This window comes from Lepidothrix coronata, unplaced genomic scaffold (assembly GCF_001604755.1).
Source record: "Lepidothrix coronata isolate B3197 unplaced genomic scaffold, Lepidothrix_coronata-1.0 Scaffold14, whole genome shotgun sequence".
In the NCBI taxonomy this organism is placed as follows: Eukaryota; Metazoa; Chordata; class Aves; order Passeriformes; family Pipridae; genus Lepidothrix; species Lepidothrix coronata.
The window spans coordinates 4,955,461-4,976,512 of NW_016690194.1; the positions used below are offsets into that span (position 1 = coordinate 4,955,461).

At 39.7% G+C, this 21,052-nt stretch overlaps 1 protein-coding gene across 10 annotated transcripts; it reads right to left on the reverse strand.

Annotated features, from left to right (window-relative positions):
• Positions 1-316: 316 nt before the first annotated feature.
• On the reverse strand, positions 317-21,049 carry HNRNPK (heterogeneous nuclear ribonucleoprotein K). 10 transcript variants are annotated; one of them, XM_017806160.1, is made up of 16 exons: positions 20,936-21,049; positions 18,325-18,403; positions 18,137-18,216; positions 17,160-17,269; positions 15,750-15,806; positions 14,208-14,251; positions 13,258-13,330; positions 12,641-12,769; positions 11,534-11,662; positions 10,780-11,087; positions 10,368-10,422; positions 6,312-6,362; positions 2,402-2,423; positions 2,242-2,324; positions 1,618-1,787; positions 317-839 (listed from the first exon to the last, which is right to left on the reverse strand). In XM_017806160.1, exons 3-16 carry the CDS (start codon positions 18,183-18,185, stop codon positions 806-808), a joined length of 1,314 nt encoding a protein of 437 aa, XP_017661649.1. In that variant the 5' UTR covers positions 18,186-18,216; positions 18,325-18,403; positions 20,936-21,049; the 3' UTR covers positions 317-805. The 10 variants fall into 10 exon arrangements, with proteins under 10 accessions (XP_017661649.1, XP_017661658.1, XP_017661657.1 ...); XM_017806169.1 differs by lacking the exon at positions 20,936-21,049 and adding an exon at positions 20,678-20,790 and having other exon boundaries at positions 317-778; positions 12,641-12,754; positions 17,160-17,257; XM_017806168.1 differs by lacking the exon at positions 20,936-21,049 and adding an exon at positions 20,678-20,790 and having other exon boundaries at positions 12,641-12,754; positions 17,160-17,257.
• Positions 21,050-21,052: the final 3 nt, after the last annotated feature.

A 21,052-nucleotide genomic window follows, 5' to 3' on the forward strand; every position in this document is an offset into this window, starting at 1 on the left:
TAAATATTTTATTTATATACTGTCACCAATATATATATGTACTGCAGAGGGCCAAACACTTGCAAAAATGTCAAGTTTTACACATTTGTGTGAATATTTTAACTTTTTTTCCCCCCAAACAGCAAAGCAGTCATTGTTTTCACACAATTTCTTTAATTTGTCAAAAAAACCCACATAACTCCATCTATATCAAGGAAGCTGAAGAGCAAGCTTAACAGTAACTTTAATTCATATGGGGAAAAAAACCCAACCAAACTAGGTGTATTCATTTTAGTTATTATCTTATGTAGACCTGAAGAAAAATGACCACCAAGAATAGGTTCACTAAATTTATTTAAAAATCCTAAAATGTTTCTTACAAAAAAGCATTACATTCTGCACAGTGCTCTCAACAGATACCAGGGACATGTGGCCTACCAGAATTCATCCCCCTTTAAAATAAGACACAGTGTACATAAAAGCAGGGTGTACACAACAATTACAGAAAAACATTACAATTTACCACCAACGATGAACAAAAATAGAATTCAATCTCTCTGCTGCTTCAAAATTTCAGTGTTAGTCTCGTGCTCCCTCCCCCCATGTATTTGTAAGGAACTAAAACATTACATCTGGTGGACAGTAAAGATTCCACTACACCTCAAATGCAGAACACCTATGAAGCAGAGGAATGTTGGCTTTTTAAACAGAAGCAGATTAAAAAAAAAAAAAATAGGGGTGCAGGACTCCTTCAGTTCTTCACTAGTCTTAGAAAAACTTTCCAGAATACTGCTTCACACTATAAAAAAGAAAAAATAATCTTGCATTAGAATCCTTCAACATCTGCATACTGCTTCACACTATAAAAGAAAAAGAAAAAAGCATGTATTAGAATGATGGACCATACATCTTGCATCAATATTCATAATGACATTTTTAGAGCAGATTAAATTACAAATTCCTAACACATTTAAAAGTGAATAATTAAATAATTCTAAAATATCAATGGCTAATAATTGTATTAGTATATTTATGGTACATTTAAATATTAATACTCTAAAGCCAAACATTCCAGTTAAAACATTAAAATCTACTAGGACAGCCAGAAGTTAATAAAGCAAATGTTATCTGAAGCTGTTAATAATTGGTAGAAAAGGCAAAGTAATGTCAGCAAGGTGTGAAATGCTGCATAACAGCACCAAATCGATTTCAACTTGTCCTGTAGAGGCATGGTCTGTGCCATATGGCAGACTGTGATTTGTTGTCAATTTAGTTATCTAAAAACAACAAAATCACTAGTCTTCCACACAGAACTAGGCCAACATCCACTGAAATCTTCTATATTTTCTACAGGCTCTATATAATTTGTTACAAGTACTTTTTTTGCAGCAGTTTTCACCAGAGAAAGGAGAGGACTGCTTGGTTAAGGTGTCTTCCAGCAAGATTAGTTTTGAGGGTGTCTTCATTTTAATTAGAATGGAGAACAGAAGAAAATCAAGACAGAACTAGCACTGGAGAAGTTAGCTTCAAATAGTTACTTAAAACCTGCCTTCTTAAAAAATTGATTCAGAGAGCAGTTTTATAATGTACACGTCAATTTAAAATTGACAGTAGAAAGAATATTAAACGTTAACTTGCCTGTTCTGCAGCAAATATTGTGCATTTTGTATCTGGTCCTGTGTTCCTGTGATAGTTATTATCCGATCTTCTGAGCCTTCTAATGGTTCATCAATTTTGATTGAAGCTCCTGACTCATGACGTATTTGTTTGATTCTCTGGCCTCCCTTTCCAATAATAGATCCTGCCAACTAGGGAAGAAAGCAAAAAATTCATTTCCCAATACAACTTTTTTTCTAAAACAAGTTAGAAAATCCCAGCAGCATTTAAGTAGTTTCTACAAATTCAGTTTTAAGAGTTCGAATGGAAGCTTACTTCTTTACAGCCTAAAAACATCCCCTGCAGTATTAATTGTATAAACACAAGTAGGATAAAACTGGGAGAACCAGCTGCTCATTTGTAAAAAACACGTTACACAGTCCATCTCTATTACTGAGCATTAACTCTTAGTAAAATTGTTTAGTGAGTCTCTGAAGATACAAACCAATCCAAGAATACTCTTGGTGATTTGGAAACACTTGTTTTGTATTAGAAGTACTTATCAAGCACTCTAAGTACTTCTGATTCACTTCAACAGTCTGAGAAATAACTGACTTTTTTTTTTTAAGAAAAAGCATGAGTTGAAAGCAAGTCAAATTTACTTACATCTTTGGGAATCGTTACTTGTGTTGTGATGATGGGTCCACCAAGATCTCCATATGAACCACGCCCCCCTGCATAAGAATAATCTGATTTAAGTGTATGCATCAAGGCCTTTAGTAACTATGTAATGAAGTACATGTAACAGTTTTACATAAACACTTACCATAACCAGAGCCACCCTCAAACTGTAAGAGAAAGAGAAAAAACCCCTTAAATAGTGAATAGCTAACACATTTTTGTCCTAAATATTGTATTGTTAACTTTGAGCCTATCTTATGCAAACATCTCAACCCTCAACCTGACTATAAATATAACTGTTGTGCTAGCAAAGGCATCCTGAGGCAAAGAGGGCAGATCAGAAAAAAAAAAGAGGTGAGTGGGAGATCTCTCATTAACCTCTGTCCATTTGGACAATGCTTTAAGGCACATGGTGCTGTCCTGTGCAGGGCCAGGTGCTGGACGTGATGACCCTTGTGGGTTCTGTCCCACACAAGATATTCTATGATTGTGTGATTCTTATCCTGCCCTGTCAAAACCTGCCAGTTTACCAAGGCAGTCTCACTAACTCAGCTTCTCATAGACAGCTCTTGATGCTGACCTACTTGTGACCCTTGGACTAAACAAACTTTCAAATTACAAGATCAGAGTACAACCTTACTAATGCTACTAACATAGCTCAGGATAAACTCACGTCTCCAGTTTTGGTACAAAAAGTTTACCCAGTGACTGTCAATCCTCCTACTTCATCTACACCTTTGGGAAAAAAACCCAGTAAGTTCTTAAGAACAGCTCTGTAATTTGTCTCTTGATTCAGACTATGCCACAATACTTAATATCTTTGAACAGATAATCATGACATGAGTTACTTCTTTTCCATTTAGACCACCAAATACAAATCACTACAAGCACTCCTAGCCCCTTTTTATTTTTAAGATTTGTAAACTTGTATTTGACATAAGTGTTTTGCTTCATCTAATGAAATAAGTGCTCGAGGCTCCATATTCATATTTTCCCACAGAGGCAAAGAATAAATACACAAGGTTCCCTTGAATTCAACCTTTTAGAGACTCACGAGTTCTGTGACAGGAAGCCGCGGCTGCGTAAAGCTCAAACTGCTAGCAAAGCTGGTGGCATCTACACAATAACATTTAAAAAAGAGTAAAAAAAAAACCCTCAGTGTGCACGGACTGCAAGAGATGAGCAAGGAGGAAATAACTGAGTAGATCTGCCCTGCAGACACCACAGTGAAGGAACGGGAAAAGGTGCTCCAGGCACTGGAATGAACACCATCCTGCAGCCGGTCGAGAGAACCATGTTGGAGCACATGGCTACCCTGTATTCCATGCAGGATGCTATGCTGTGACCAAGCAGATAAGCCCTGAAAGAAGCTGCAGTTTGTGGAGATTCCAAGCCAGCACAGATGCCTGGCAGGATCTCTGGGGGACCCACACTGAATCAGTCTGTTCCTGCAGGACTGTACCCCATGACCAGGACCCACACTGGAGCAGTTCTTGAAGAACTGCAGTCCAACGGAGAACGCATTTGAGGCATTCATGAATGATTGATTGTATCCCATGGGAAGGACCCTACAGTGGAACAGGGGAACAGTGTGAAGAGGATGGAAGAGATACAGGTGTGATGAACTAACCTGCAACCCAACATTTCCTATCCCGCCTGCACCATTCATTGCAGAGAAAGTACAAGAGCAGGGAATAAAGGAGTGAAAGTTGAGTCTGGGAAGAAGTGAAGGGTGGGGAAAGGTGTTTTTAGTTTTCCTCTTTGTTTCTCACCATGATATTCAATGTGGCAGTAAGTCTTCCCCAAGTCAACCCTGTTTTGCCCATGATAGTAATTACTAAGTGATCTCTCTGTGTTCATCATGAGCTACAGACTTTCTGTCTTGCTTTCTCCCCTCACCCTGCTGAGGAAGGAGAGTGAAAGAGCAGGTAGACTGGCTGGGCAGCCAGTCAAGTTGAACCAACCACAACTACTTGTTCACAAAAGTTACAATGTAACAACTTTCCCAAAAATATTACTTACCATCTACCTTTTAAGATCAAAATGGAAGCTACTCAGATCAAAGTGTTGAGCTTGTCCTCGGTCCCTAAGCAACTTGTATTGTCATGTTACTAAGTGATACAGATTGGAATACAACATAATAGAGCTTGTACTGGAGTCTAAAATATGAGAGAATGAAGGATTCTGCTTAAGGTTTAATTCAGACGCTGATCATACAGCATACTGCATACACAGAGACATATTCCTGTTGGTATTTGCCACAGGATTCCTTTTTGGACTAATCTGTTTCAAAGAAAAATGCTTTCTTTGATTACATCTGCTTCCCCAGACTACAGAACAATATAACTTGATAGCAGATTCTGTGTTTATGTAAGCTAAGAACTGACATTTCATATCAATTAATCAAAAATATTAATTTGGTGTCATTTTGCCATCTTCAAGACAGCACAAACACCTGCTGTACTTCATAACTTCTACAGTGGAGTCACTACATCACTGAACAAGGGAAGGGCTACAGATGCCATCTACCTGGACTTCTGTAAGGCCTTTGACATGGTCCCCCCACAATATCCTTCTCTCCAAATAGGAGAGAGATGGATTCAAATGGGTGGACTGTTCAGTGAATAAGGAACTGGTTGGATGGTTACATCCAGAGGGTATTGCCAATGGCTCAGAGTTCCAATGGACATCAAGTGGTGACCTTCAGGGGGTTGGAACTGTGAACAGTGCTATTAAATGTCTTCATTGATGACACAGAAAAAGGGATGGAGTGCACCCTTATCAAGCTTGCAGATGACACCAAGCTGAGCGGTGCACTTGGGTCTGGGCAACTCCTGGTATCAATACAAGCTGGGATATGAACTGCTCGAGAGCAGCCCTGCCAAGAAGGACTTGAAGGTGCTAGTGGATCAGAGGCTGGACATGACCTGGCAATTTGCACTTGCAGCTCAGAAAGCCAATTGTATCCTGGGCTGCATCAAAAGCAGTGTGGCCAGCAGGGCAAAGGACGTGATTCTGGCCCTCTACAAGCTCTGGTGAGACCCCATCTGGAGTGCTGCATCCAGCTCTAGGATCCCCAACATAAGGGCACAGACCTATTGAAGTAAGTCCAGAGGAGGACCATCAACAAGATCAGAGGGCTAGAGCACCTCTCCTATAAGAAAACCTGAGAGAGTTGGGGTTGTTCAGCCTGAAGAACAGAAGACTCTAGGCCGACCTTATTGTGGCCTTTAGCAACAGACAGGAGCCTACAAGAACACCCAAGAGGACTTGTTAAAAGGGCATGTAGAGGGAAGAGAAGGGGCAATTGCTTTAAATTAAAAGATAGTAGGTTTAGTTCACATATTAGGAAGAAATCCTTGTGAGGGCGTTGAAGCATTGGAACAGGTTGCACAGAGAAGTTGTGGATGCCCATCTCCTTGGAAGTGTTCAAGGCCATGTTGGATGGAATCCTGAGCAAGCCTGTCTAGACCAAGGTTCTCTGTCCACGGCAAGCAGGTTGGAACTAGATGATTTTTAAGGTCCCTTCCAAGCAAAATCATTCTACGATTCTATAACTTTCTTCCCCAAAACCTATCTGATCGAATGGTATATTTTCAAATACATTGATTAAAAAAAGCACTGTAGTTTATCCAAAAATGTAAGTAATAAGCTACTTTTAATATTTGCTGTTTGAAATTAAAAAAAATAGCAACATTATGAATTAACACAAAATATAAATCCTAAGTGTATGCATCTACAATGCATCAGTTATGGAAAAGTTACCATTTACAAAATGAAAAAAGGGTGTAAAAGAGGCAAAAAAGAGGTACTGCATGGAGTAGCATGCAGAAAAGCATGCTACTGCACAATTCCACATTTCTATTAACATTACCTCTTGTCAAAGGACACACTATTAGGACTGCCAATAAATTCTGAGTCCAAAGAACAGCTTTATCAAGTGTTTAATAGATGCAAGCTGTGACAGACTACACTCAAGATCTCTTAAGAAATTCACCTAATCACTTAACTTGTTCGACAAAGCACTTTTCAGAAAATAGGTTGAACACACTCACCAACTCTGGTGGCTGCATGTCATCACAAGCATCCACATGACACTGCATCATCTTCCAGACACAACATAAAAGGAGGAAGAAAGGAAGCCCAGGTCATACGGAGTTTTAGTGAACTTGGCAAGCAAATACAATACATACTAGTACAAAGACACCTTAACACCATAGCAAAGACTTGAAATGTTCTGAGTTAGACCACTCTCAAGACTCATTCCCTTTTAATTTTATTTTGAGGGAACTGTAAGTGGCCACACTCATGGTTTCACCCTCTTTCTGTGGTATTAACAGATTTCTTCTCTAGCAAAGAAGGTCAGAGAGCTAATGGCAAGGTAAAGCTTGAACAAGCCTTTTTTTCTGCCTTTTAAAAAAACCTTCAAGTGCTATTACATATAAAAATACTTTGCCATGCATTAGAAAAACCTTTTATTTCTGCCATCTGTTGGAAAATGAAGGCTTAGTAAGATTGAAACAAATAACTGCAAGTGATTATGCCAACAGAGGTCAAGCAGGAAGGACACTGTTTCTCATGTTCTACCAATTCATTTCCATATACCTCATACAGCCAAGCAGACTAAGAATCTACCGCTGACTAACTATATTAGAAATTTAGTTATGTTTCTAAAACATGATATCTAGCATTTCTTTCTTTCAGAATTTTACAGTTTCAGCAATTGATGTTCATTTGTGCACTCTAAAACAAGTTTCTGAAACAGGGTGTCTTAACATAAATAACAAAATATTCTTTGCTGCAGACTCATTTGTGCTAGTCACTAGTACTAGAATACAAACCAGATGATAGACAGGCTGGGTAACACAAAGAGCTTCACTTTTACATCAAGTGAAAGAAAACGCATGCAGTCCTAACTGATGTAAAATTCTTTTGTCCTAACTTTTTCTGGGTTTTATGAGTGACCTAAGAGTGAAATTTCATTACTTCCTTCCAGGATCTGCATGAATAAATAGTACAGTTGTCATAAATTCTTCCTTTACTAATTTTTTCATGTCTGTTAATGTCATATCTCTTAAACCTGGGAATTGTTTCATATTTTCTAAAACTTATGTCTCTTTATTCAAGTGTTTATACATCAAGACACATACATATATAGAAGTTAAAAAAAAAAAATCAAGAACCAGGAAGCATTTGAAGGAGCAAAAGCACATTACAAGTCTGAAGACACAACAGTGTGAAGAGACAGTCCACTTAACAGGAGACATTCTGATTTAAATCTACATTAACTCAGATTTTAAAATTTTTAGTACTTTGAACATTTTAGTAACTGAGATAAATGGACTTCACACGCTTGTTCACTATTTTCTACCCATCCAAGTGGTATCTGAGTGCATTTCTGTATCTGAGACATCCCAAAGAATGAATATGTTAAAAAAGAAATATAGGAAATTTAGGATTTTTCAGCTGACAACAGCCCTTATGGTCCACAGGCATTTGATCTGGAGTAGCTACACACTGAAACATATAGTTCCATTCGCAGAGAAACAGTACAAATCTGTACTTTGGGAAAAAGCTTCAGAGCAGACTATAAGCCAAATGAACGTTTTTAACAGCAGTGCATAATTATATTACAACTGTAAGTCAGGCTAACAGACAATATCATCTTAAGTGAGTGACTCTACATTGGCAAGAGAAATTAACCTATCCTTTAAAATGCAAATTGTTTTTTCTCATCTCAGTCTTTAAAACACAGTCAATCCTGTTATCTTTCTGAAATTCCAGAACACTCACAGCTCAGCATTCAGTCTTAAACTGGACTCACAATCCACTTGATGAGTCATCAACCATTCAATCTTTCTGTCTTCATGGAAAAGAGAACTGGCAAAAAAAGTTTCTGTACATTCAATTGCTATAGGACTTTTGAGATGTTCCTCTATTCTTACCTTTTATTGCATCTATGTAAAATAGGATCCATGTGAAAAAGCACTTTTGCTCTCTAAGAGCAGCTTTTCCCATCATTACTTAGATCACAAATCACAACAACATTGATTTACTCTAGTTTAAAACTTTAGCTAGAGAACGGTTGCTATATGAAACAAAGGGCAGCACAGGAAAACCTTACATTTCTGGCACGACACCTGCAGCTGCAGCTTAATGATCAACCTGAAGACCTCCTTTCTGCTTCCACAGTTCAGGATACTAGAGTCATGATTAACTGAAACTGGAAATTAAATACAATCTTTGCTGAGAAGCAGTGCTCCCTTTAACTAGGTTATGATACTTGGTCATAAAGGAGTCAAAGTCATGAGCAGCTTCACTATGAAAAGGAAATAAAAGTGCTTTTTTTGCACAAAAAACCCCTAACTGAAATGACTCCACTTGCTTGTAGAAACTCACATCAACAAAGTGAAGGTTAACCTGACAGGCTAAACCTAAGTCAAAATGGATTTTCTATTCTAGTTGGAATGGAATAAAAATAGAACACACCACTGCCCCAGAGTCTAGTTAAGTAAGACTGTGCTTAACCAGATGCCCGAAGATGGACAGGCTGCTCAGTTTATGTACTCTAGCACTGGCTTTATTAGCTGCAAACAAAAGAACACAAAACCTGATTCTTCCAACCAATTCTTCCTGTTTCTTAACATGTAGCAGGGGTAACACTTTTTTTTTCTAACTGTGTGGAAATCTTTCATTATTTTTAGTAAGCACATGACATTGTTGCAATTTTTAGTTCCAGTACTCTTACTCCCAGGTAGGACATGTGTAAAGGCACATTTAGGTAGCTCTTTTCCACTTCTTAGCTTCATTTAAAAGAAAAAAAAAATCATATTATGTCACCTGTCATCTTAAAGAAGGTGTCAGACAAAGTCCAAGGAGAAGAGAAGGTTTTTTACTATAGAGATTCACTCTGTTGTGGTTTAAGCCTAGCTGGCAACTAAAACCACAAAGCCTCTTGCTCACACCACCCACCCAACACTCATCACCGAGGAACTCGGGAGTGAATCAAAACTATAACAACAATTTACTAATTGAAACAAAGTAGGAGATAACAATAACAGTAAATAATAATCTAAAGGGGAGCCAAACCCCAAGATAAAAAAACCCTAGTGGCACACAATACAACTGCTCACCACCCAATGACCACTGCCAGACCTCTTTGGTCAGTTCAGGTCACCTGTCCTGGACATGCTCCCTCCCGGCTTTTTGTGTACATACTCACCGGCAAAGCATGAGGGATTGAACAAGTCCTTGACTTAGCATAAACACTACTTAGGAACAACTAAAACACCAGCGTATTACCAACATTATTCTCATACTGAATTCGAAACACAGCAACATACCAGCTAAGAGAAGAAAGTAACTATCCCAACTAAAACCAGGATAACCTCTCAGTTTTTCTTCTGAGGAAAGAGGAATCCTTCCTCAGAACAGCAGATAACTGCTGGGAAGTCACAGTTCAGAAGCAAGATAGAAGATTACCTATAATCCCTTGCTTTGAATCTCCATATAATATGAGAGATTATTTTCTCTCTCAGCAAGTATTAATTTAGGATGCAACCCAGGAGTGGTCCTACTCCAAAACATCTGGAATTACCAGAAAATAGACAATTGATTCAAAAGAGCAATCACCTTCCAGATCAACTACAGCTCTTCTCAGATAACATTCTATAATCTGCATTATAGTATCTATGCTCATGTTTTCTAACATTTAGTGTTAAGAATGTTTGTATAACTCATTGTTCTGACATGTTTTCTGTAGTTGAAAAATCTCCTAATTCTACTTCCAAAATCTCCTAATTCTATTTCTGTCATCCTGATTAAAAAACCTGAAAGACAGCCAGTGCAAAAAAACCTGCAGGGCTGAGCACAGTCAAACCTTCTGTACCATTTTTGATGGCAGAAAGGAAACAAAAGAAAATAGGTCTTGAATACCGGTTACACCCCATATACTCCTCCACAGGAGGACTATTTGTATGGACAAAACATTTTGATTTTACCATCAGAATCATGCATATTCACATTGACGTGCATATGTTCATCAACAGTATCTTCAGACAGCACGCTAGCTGTGGTTACAAAACAGAACAAGGCCAATTTTAAACTCATACCATGCCATCATAACGATCTCCTGGTCTGCCCCTTCGGTCATAGGACATCAGATCTCTAAAATGAAAAAAGCAGCAGCACGTTAATTACATTATCTGTATTATGAACCAGCTTGTTTATTCTAATCTAAATTTTCACACTGATGGTTCACATACAACTTAATATCAAACTACGCTAACCAAGTACTGAATGACAGAAGTTACAGAAGTACCAGCAACAATCCTCGCAACTTACTACGGTGCAGTAGGTAATTAAACTGCAGTACTTTTCAAAATACTCTTGTCTAATACACATTCAATCCTGCATAATCACTAACAACGTGGAAGCATGGAAAAAACACCGGAAATATGAATATGATTCAGGAAAATATATACAACATCAGTTTTTGTATAATGCATTTATGCAACGACTCACCCGCCACGAGGAGGTGGTGGAGGAGGAAGAGGAAGATTACGAGCTCTGCTGCCACCTCTACCACCACGACCCGGTGGAGGTGGTGGAGGTCCTCTGCGAGGGCTCATATCATCATAATCTCTTCTCGAGGGAGGCATAGGTCGTCCACCACGACCAGGGGGCATTCGATCAAAGCCTCCCCTTCCACGCATCGGAAAGCCCACTGGACGTCCCCTTCTATCATCAAACATCATTGTGAAGCCACCGTAGTCATATGTTTCATCATAGAAATTGGGATCATAAGGCTGGGCCCGTCCTTTAATTGGAGACTAATACAAACAAACAAAACAATCCCCCCAAATCAATTAGGACAATTACAACTGGCATACTTAATTAATACAGCAAATATGTAAGTATGAATTCATGCATTTGGAACATGGTTTTGATTTTACAAGGCTACTAAGAAAATGCTGATGTGTGACAGAGAAACTACTTATCCATAGCTTATAAACTTTGTCTTCCTTCCTCTTCAATTTTTTCATTTTAATGATATGCAAAACATGAATAACGACCCACTAGTACCAAAAATTGCTTTCCTCCCCCATAAGGTGCACCCCAATTTTAAACAATAAAAACAGTTTCAAAAGTTCCTGACGATCACTTTGCTGTTGGGAAAGTAGGACGTACTGAATTCAAAACAAACTGCAAGACATTGTTTTATATCTAAGATTCATGAATGCCAATGAAAGAATAAAATAAACTTAATAAATATTACCTCAGAGATAAGATCCAAGATAATCTTGATGCACTCAACAACCCTATCGGGTTTTCCACCAATAAGCACCACTCTGTCAGTAGAATGAGGACAACATTCTTGAAAGAGCTTAATGGTGGTCTGAGTGTTCTGTAGAAGAAAAAAATTCAAGCTTGTCAAATATATTTTAAACAACTTTATAAACCCACTAAAACATTTTAAAAGAAAAAAATCCAAAATAAAATTAAATTCCAAGCTACTTAAAATTGCATGCTTGCTTCTGAATTATCACAACAAATTTGAAGATGACATCTTTTAAAGATCAGTGGTAACATAAATTTTGTATGAAGATGGAAAAAAGTTCAATTTTCTCCTATTTCCATTATGACTCATTTACACCATTATTTAATTAAATATTAGAAAAAGGACCATATAGCCATTGTGAGCTTACAGGCTGTATTAACCCTCAAATGAAGAAAACATTCTCTGGATGCTAAGACAGCAATGTTGGCAGGATTACGTCTAGTTATCTAGCCTTTCTCAACCCATGCAAACAGGTAGCAGCCTATACCTGCACAGACCTGCAATGGCCTCTGACACAATGCCAAAAAGGAAAACGTGTTTTCAGCTCACAGAGACCATCACCCTTTTTAAATCTTATTCCTTCACTGAAAGAAAACAATGGTCTTCTAGCAGTAAGAATAATAAAAAAAAAAAAAAACAAAACCAAAAATAAAGCCCTTCTACAGTAATATTCAGACATCTACCGTGGAGATGCTTTCGCCCTAGACCATTTTTATGTCCAGTGACACAAATAATTCTAGACTATGCAGAAGTTCATTCTAGAAGGAGTGATGAATAAAATTTTAATAAAACAGAGTAAAAATCCTCCCTTTAAAAACAGTATTCTACCACATATATTGTATAATCAAGTCCTAGGCTCTGTCACCACTACTCCTTCTGAAGGTCTGCAAGGAAGTTGCAACGTAGAGCTCCATCTCAGAACATCAGAAGCATGTACACAGTATGTTCAGTAGGAATTACCGCACAGAAGACACTTACACTGGCCTCTTATGAACAGAAAACATGATTAAACAAAAGACAAATCTAAGAGCAGGAAGCAAGTACCTCTCTGAGTTCTTTAATTTTAGCACCCTTGACACCAATAATTCCTCCTGCCAAACTCTGGTGAATGAGAAGTCTTAATTCACAGTCAAAGTCGCTGCCTTTGTAGTGTTGATACTGTATGAAAGACGCATATAGAGAAAAAAACAAAATAAAAATAAGTTTTAAATACTTGGCATTTTAAGTTTTTTTTCTTCAAACAATGGTATGACTTATTGCTGAATTGTAAACCTGCATTTCCTTTGATAAGATCACAACTACTTACGCACCACCCCTCTAGGTGAAGTATCAGTTTTCCTTATTTATTACATTACTTATTACATTATTTATTACCTTATACTGCACAACTTGCAACAAAAACTTAACAAGGTACTGAACAGTGCAACACTTAATATTTTGAAAGGGGGAAGGCTGTTCAAAATGTTAATTTAATAAACAGTGACAGATTGTCCTCCACCAAAAAAATGTCAACATGTAGTGTAAGAGCCATAACCCTTCCTTAAAAGGCCTCTGGCATTTATTTTTTTAATTTCCTGTATGTAAAAAGCAGAAAGTCATTCAGAACCATCTTGTTCAAAAGCTAATCTTTTACCTTTAAAACAAAATATTAAGAGACATACCTCTTCTAAAGTAGGGATAATCTTCTTCAAGATTTCTCCAATTGTCTCTATATCTGCACTTATACTCAAAATGCTGTTGAAAGCCACAATGCCAGACAAGATGGAGTAGGTAGAAAAGAAAAAGTAGAAGTAAATTTTTTAAATCATCACAGACAAAATTTTAACAAGATACACTACAAAGAAGAGTTTACAATTAAGATTCCCCGTTTTAAGTAAACCTGTTTGCTCAATTTATAACACATGCATCTTTGTTTATGCCCAGTATATATGCATGAGAAATTTAAGATTAGGTAGGTCTTGCAGAGAGAGAAAGACAGAATGGGCTTTTGGAAGGGCTCAGATTAAGTGGGCAAGAAATTGATGCAGAACTGAAAGTAGAAGTGAATATTCATGTTCCCCACCACCACTATTAGGATACCCTCACTATCACATTACGCTGGCACACCTTCTCATATTAAAAGGGAGGATATCCAAGTGGTGAACGTTGTATCTGGAATAAGGTTATGAAATCAGATTTCTAATGGGCTCTCCAAGAAAACAAATACGAATGCAAGACAAAAAAGACAAAACAAATGAGAAGTGAAGGAAAGCGAACCGGAATTAGCATTTCATCAGAAATAATTATGAACAGGCAATGTTGAAGGGAGCAAGGTGGGCACAAAGACAGAGCGAAAGACTATTTTGAACCAATTTGATTTACAATGCAGCAAATATGCAACACTTGAAGCTGTGCTCCTTCCATTGAAATAAAATTAGTGGATTGTTTGGGTGGGCAACTCACGTAAAAGTTCAGTGACAAAAAGACTTAATGGGGAAAATAAGACAGAAAACTTGAAAAAAAACAATACACCGTCTATAAGGGGATACTATTTAATTATATCAAAGGCAGGTAATAAAATACATTTCTCTCTTTCTAATCAGGCAGTGAGGCATAAACTGTTGGGACATACCGCTCGGGGCCACTGCTGTCTGGGACTGAAACACTGGCATTGTACTGCATTGGTCATTGGCGTTCGTGGATGTTGGCATTGGGCATGGGTATTCAATCAGAAGTTGTCAAGTATGGTACCCGTTTGGCAACGAGCACATTTTTGGGCATAGCCAACCAGGGTTTTCACATGGGCGTTCAGGGGCGGATGGGCCAACGTCATGGTGGGCAACGCAGGGGCAAGTCGATCCAGTACATGGGCAACGGAGATATATGGCCAAAAAAACAAGGAGAGGGAAAAGGGGGAAAAGCAATAAATTTTAATTTAATACAAACTATACTCATTACTCTCAATTAATGAAACAAGCTTAAGTTGTTCTGAAGGCTAACACAATAACGGATTGCTACACCGACTGTGGCTTAACAGTATGGACCTTAAAAATGAGTCACTTGACCTGACTAAACTACTTTTTACTTTTAACAAATGACGTTTCAGTAGCAGGCTGGCTCATGAGGGTAGACACAAAATCTGTCGAGACTGATAGTACTAGAACCTTGGGCAAGTCGGGAAAGTTTGTATTCCAGACCAATCTAAATTATCTGGACTTAGGTGACACACTGATTTACTCCAAGAGAAAAAAAAAAAAAGGAAAGAAAGAAAAAAAACGATAAAAAACCCTAAAAGAGAAGAAAAAAGAACAACTATCTGCCAAAGTTAGTGGGTATATGTCTGATTCCTGACCATTTCAACTAAAACCTCAATTCAGTTGCGGTAGTTGCTGAACTTAGTTGAAACTGATTTGTAATAAGTTGCCAAATCTTACGTTGAACAGAGTCTTGATAGGAAAAATTGTTGAAATTGCAGCTGATGTTAAGAACAGGAGGTACAAATGGAATTTAAGAAGAGTTGCCAAGTTTTATAAATACACAACGTTAATGCTCAGCATGTGCCTAATCACAGGAGTTAACCCACTGTAAAGTGTGAACGGGCAGTAAGTCATGACCATTTAAAAATGCTTCCAAGTAACAGAACAGAATTTTCCCTTAGTGTTTTATACCCATATTTAAAGAAAGAAACCTTAATGTTTTTGTTCGTCATGTGCAAGCTGTTAAGGAACAGATGGATGATGTCATATTGCTCTTTTTAAGGAAGTTAGACAAGTCCTCTATCACTGGGTTAAGCCAGCCACCTGCAATGGTTTCAGCAGTACTATAATTGATTCACACGTATGGGAAATGGTACTACTAAGGGGTTTAAGTTTTGTCAACATTTTTAATTAGGATGTTAACTTGCTTGAAGCGTGTAATTCAGCAGAATTCTATTAAAAAGTGAAGAGATTTAATATAAACCTCTCATCCCACGAGTCAGGCTGGGTTTTAATTGCAATAGAAATTGAAGAACTAAGTTATCTACTCTAACACTCAATACAAATGGTTTGTAACTTGACTATTGATGCCTACAGAGTTGAATTGCTCCCATTTCTAGAAATGCACGCAATCAAGCTTTCGATGTAGTGCTCTGAAAGAACTGGTGTTAAATTAGTTCAAACTCATATATACTCACATCTGTACGAAGTGCTTTAATATTTTTGCCACCTTTTCCAATCACAGCTCCAGCATTCTGGAAAATAGTTTTCAAGAAATTAAGTTATGACAGCACAGCACAGATTACATTTTTGAACTCAAGACTGAAAAGGGTAAATCTATTTTTGCATTACCCTGCTGGCCCAAGACATCAGGGCAGGCAAGCACTCCTTTAGAAAGGTTCAAATCAAATTGAAACAAACGGATACAGTTTATCCATCTTAAAAAAAATAATGACTAAAAGCTCTTACTACCACCAAACAGCAGAGAAAAAAATACTCAGTTTTGCCACTAATATTTCAATTCCAAACGAAGTTTCTAGGCAATTCTGCTCATGCTAAACTTATCTCATAGACTGTATCCCTTGCAAAAAATAACGTATGAATGTAATATAGGTCAATGATTTGCTTGATTTAATTGATAATTTTGTATTTTTTCTCTTTTAAGAAGTACCTTTGCAAATTTCACTTTTGTGCTCCCAATATTTGATAATTCCAAGGGCTAATTTTGGTTTATGCCTCTGTAATGTAATTAATTTCTCAGAGCAATATATTCTGAAAAAGGTTAAAGTGAATGTTAACAGCCACCTACTTCATTCAAGCTATCAGGAATAAACTGGCACATAGTGAGGAACAGTAATTGCAAAACTAAATTTTTACCAGGTTCTCTCAAGGATTACATACAAAATATTGCATGCTAAAAGCATGCAAAACATTTCACGGTACTCCATGTAAATCAATTATTAGTCAGAAATGGCACATGGAGTTAAGGCAACATTCTTTCATGCCAACACCAAAGACTGAGATACTTCAGAAACAACAAGTGATCCTGGAGCAAGTGCAAACAACAGAGGAAACTCATATATAGCAACATTTAACTATTTACACTTGTCAACAAAATCCCTGCAAACCCTGAAGTATTACTCCCACATTTCTTCCTGTTGACACAGTTGAACAAGTTCAGTAGATCTGTTCAGGAAGGTTACTAAAATCATACATTTTCATATGTCATATTTAATTTAAAATCATTAGCTCAAAATTCCCTAAACAGCTTCTCTTCCAAAGACTCACAGACAGTCATTTCCCTCAAAATAACAATATTCTACTCAAATGCAGACCTTATGATTTCTGTCGCTCTATTTCTTCAGCAAATAAATCCTTAAAAAAACCCCATATTGATCCTTCAGGACTTACCTTTTTAAAAGAACCCCTCTAAACAATTCCATTGCAATACTCTTGCAACTACCACTCATACACACTGAAAGTTATTCTAATAAGTTATCTCATTTTAAATAAAGCATATATGCTTTCTGAACTTCTATCTCAACATACACTCTGTCATCATCTTGAACAATGCTACATACAAAAATGGTAACAACAAGAAAGCGTACTTTGCTCTGCAGCAAGATGCGCAGTTCCACCATTTCATCTGTGTTTCGAGATCTTTTGAAGGCCTGCTCTTCCTCCATATCTTCTGCAGGACGTTTGCCTGTAGAGAGGTCCATAGGGGGGAAACATAAACACTTATTTAACTTTCTAAGTTGCAATAAAATGGAATACATGCCAAATTCATGCTCTGTACTACTAATACATTCTTTCATACTGGTCCAAAACCAATTACAAAAGCCTGTTCTGAGCATCCATAGCATGGAAACAAGTCTTTACTTCATCAGCTTTCTTACTGGCTAATTACTAAAAATGCATTTAAAAGATCTATGAACTTCGGCTTAAATGAGAATGTTGTTGAGAAGTTCATGACATGTTTTTTAAAAGCAGTGAAGTATCACCTACTTCATATTTATTTATAATTTACAATATATGATTATAATTTATAATTGGGGAAAACCTTTCAGGTATAAAGCTACAATGTAGTTTGTCCAACACTAAAATACTGGTGGAATAGTAGTAAAGTAGCACTTCAGATACTGTTTGGGAAAAACTGGCACAAATCAGCAACAGTGATGTCCTAGCTTCCTTGGTAATTATTCCCAAGAAATTATGCATGAAGCGCTTTCAAGTATTTCTCATATTGGTATTCCTGCATGTAACAACTGCAATAAACAAAAAAATGGATACAGTGGATATTCTTACATGTTCACATTCTCCACACAGCTTTGAAATACTTTTTAACCCTTAGTCAAAACTTTCAGTTACTTATCTCATGTCTAGAAGATGCCAACAGAAAGATTATGTCTTTATGCTTCAAAAAATATGTAACGCCACAGTCTAATTAAGACCAAAAGTATTTAATACAGAATGCAAAACTACTGCTGATACAAATACATGGTAAAGTTAAATCATTACAACATTATTAGAAATATTTTAAAGAGGTTCTTTCTAAAAAGAAATAGTCCTCTAAAACATTTACCATTTGTCTCCGTGTTGGTAAAGGTCTCTTCCTGTTGTTCAGTCTCCATTGCCTTTTTTTCTTATGTGGGCAAGCAAAACCTGTTGAAAAATAAAAAAGATGGTACATCTAGTCTGTCAAAAGGCAAACTGTACATCATACTAAAGCAAAAACAGTAACAAAAATAAATGCCTGCTGCTAGAACTTACCACTATTATATATCCTTGCAGAGAAAATCTCAGGTATTCTGGGCGGGATCAAAATCCAACAGCCTATTGCTTCAAGAGCCTATGAAAACAGCATATATCAGTTGCGAGTCTCCTCACTTAACAGCTCTGATTCTCACTACAACCAAAACACAGAGATTTGACTTATGCTGTCACAAATCTTTTCTTTCTAAAAGAAAAAGCATACCCAAGATTAACACACCACTAAGAGGAGATAAAAGTCAAGTCTGTAGACTTACATAAACTCTTACTGTCTGAATTACAGTTTTTGGGCACACGATAGTTTTAAGTAACACAGTTACCAAAAAATTATTTTGAGAAATTTAAAGTGAACTGCATTCAGCTCTTATTTTTAACATGTTATATGATACATGTGCCTTGGTTTCACTTCATAAAAGGACACTACATAAGAATCTGCTCCTGTTGTTCAGGTATACACAATTTAAACTTGAAAATAAACCCCTATTACGGTAATTGTCAGGATTACTTTTACAAATTTTCTACCAACATACTAGCAAGCATTTCAGCATGCCTGCCAATCAAGTATAACTGATGAACAAAATACAAACTACAACTTCTAGCTACGCTAAAAAAATCTCTTTTTAGAAATACCATCCTCTGCGTATAATCGTCATATAATCCTCTGTGCACACACAAGAACTCCAAAAGCAACTGAATCTCACTATGATTTTCTTAAATAGATTGCAATCTGCTATTTTTAAGTTTATCTTGGAATGCTAATAAATCACATTAGAGAGAAGTGCAGACAAAATAAATAATTTTGCAACTTATTATCTTAAGAAATGTGATTTACAGGCAATGCAGCAAAATCATCATATGTTTCCCTTCATATTGCACTAATTTCAACTGCCGCAACAAGTGGCAGTCACTCACTGTTGTACCAACAGAAAAAAACAAAACCAAAACGTGATTGTAACTTTATAAACACACTCTCAGACAGCTGTGTAACTGCTGCCCCGCCTGTAGGAGCTAACAGCATGCATCGCCTTCCCAGGCAATTGAAACGTTAGGGCACGCACAGTTAACGATACCGGCATCTCAGGCATACATTGCCAAAATCTGTGCTGCTACGCGTACGAAGAGTAGGGAACGACCAGTTACGGTGTAATAGTCTTCTCGGACCCTGGTTAATCTATTTCCAACTATCCCAAGAATTTCAGGGCTGCAGGGGGCGAACTGTAATATCAGTTACAGTTACAATTCACGGCTCAGTCTCCCCTAGTCAAACCTGCCTATACGTCAGGTGCTCTCCAGCCTCGCTCAACTGGGTAAATCGAGGACGTTAAAATCACTAATTGAGTCGAGTTTCTTAAAAACACTGAAAGGCTAAAGCGGCCACGAGAAGCGGGACCACCGACCACAGACTAAGAGCTGGGAAACGCCAGCGCGGCTCAGTCCCGCGCCCTCCAGGACGCAGCGACTCTTGCCACATGCCTGCCTGCCTGCCTGCCTCCGTCTTCCCTCCCTTTCCCTGCGCCTCCAGCCGCCCGCCCGGCGCAGCAGGGAGCGCGGCGGGAGCAGCGGCGCCACAGAGCACCCGCGAAGCAGCAGAAATGGCGCCCTCCGAAATGGCGCCCGCCCGCCCGGCCACGGCGAGGCGGAGCCGGCAGCGGAAGGGTCGCCGCCACCACCACGCGGCCGCGGGGAGAGTTAGCCGGTTCTACCCGGGCGGACACAAAGGAGGCGTCCGGCGGCCCGAGGCACGACGGAGCAGGGTAGCCCCGCCAGCGCGGGAGCTCCGCCCGCCCCCGACAGCGGCGCGGCCGCCACGCGGGGTGGCCTCTAATGGGCCCCCGCGGCTATACACGGCCCGGAGCGCCCTCCCTGCGCCCGCCATAATCCGCCACAGTAGCTCGCCCCGGGCACAGACGCAGCAGGGGCGGGCACGGGAAGGCGGCGGCCGCTCCCCCGCCCTTGAAGCGCACCCGCTGGCGCTGCGGAACCCGCGCTGGCCGGGCGGCAGCGCCCACGGCCGGGCGGCAGCGCCCACGGCCGAGCTGCCCGCTGTCCCCGCGGGGCACGAGGGAATCATGTCGAGATGGCGACACCCCGCACTCTTCCACGCAGACCCCACCCCGCTGCACCGCCATCCCCTTTGGAGCTCACGGGAGCCCCGAGACCGCGGCAGCCCCGGGGGCTGAGGCCCGCGACAGCGGCCTCAGGCCCTCCCGCACGCTGTGTCACGCAGCGGCGCCGAGCGGGACCCGGCGGCAGCTCTGACGGCCTAGGAGAGGCCCGGATTGGCCTGCACCCTCCTCCCGCCCTCTCTTCCTCCTCGCCAGCCTCGGCCACACTGCGCCGCGGGTGCGCATACCTGCGCCGGCCGCCGGCCTCTCCGCGGACGGCAGAGAAAAAGAGAGCTACCGCGACCGCCGACGCGCACACCACCTCCGATTGGCTCCGCCGCCCTTCCCGAGCGGCGCCGCCGCCGCCCCATTGGATGAGGCCGCTGCCTGTCAGCGCGGGGGGGCGGCGCCCCGCCCCGCCCCGCCCTCCGTGAGGGACAGGGCGAGACGAGCCCGGGGAAGGCGGCGCCGTCAGACCCGCGCCGCGGCCGACCAGGCTCTCCTACCTGAGCGACGGGAGCCGCGCTGTCAGCGGCACGGGCAGCGGAGGGCGAACGAGGAGAACGACAGCGGTGACTGCCGGAGAGCCAGAAAATGGCGGCTGCCAAAACCCCGCCTTGTGC

Excerpts from the sequence above, each read along its gene's own strand:
- HNRNPK (XM_017806160.1), bottom strand. The coding sequence starts at position 18,185 with ATGGAGACTGAACAACAGGAAGAGACCTTTACCAACACGGAGACAAAT. Across the intron at positions 13,331-14,207 it reads GACAGCAGTGGCCCCGAGCG|CATTTTGAGTATAAGTGCAG; the intron begins GTATGTCCCAAC and ends GGCTTTCAACAG. Across the intron at positions 6,363-10,367 it reads GAGATCGTTATGATGGCATG|ATGATGCAGTGTCATGTGGA; the intron begins GTATGAGTTTAA and ends TGTGTCTGGAAG.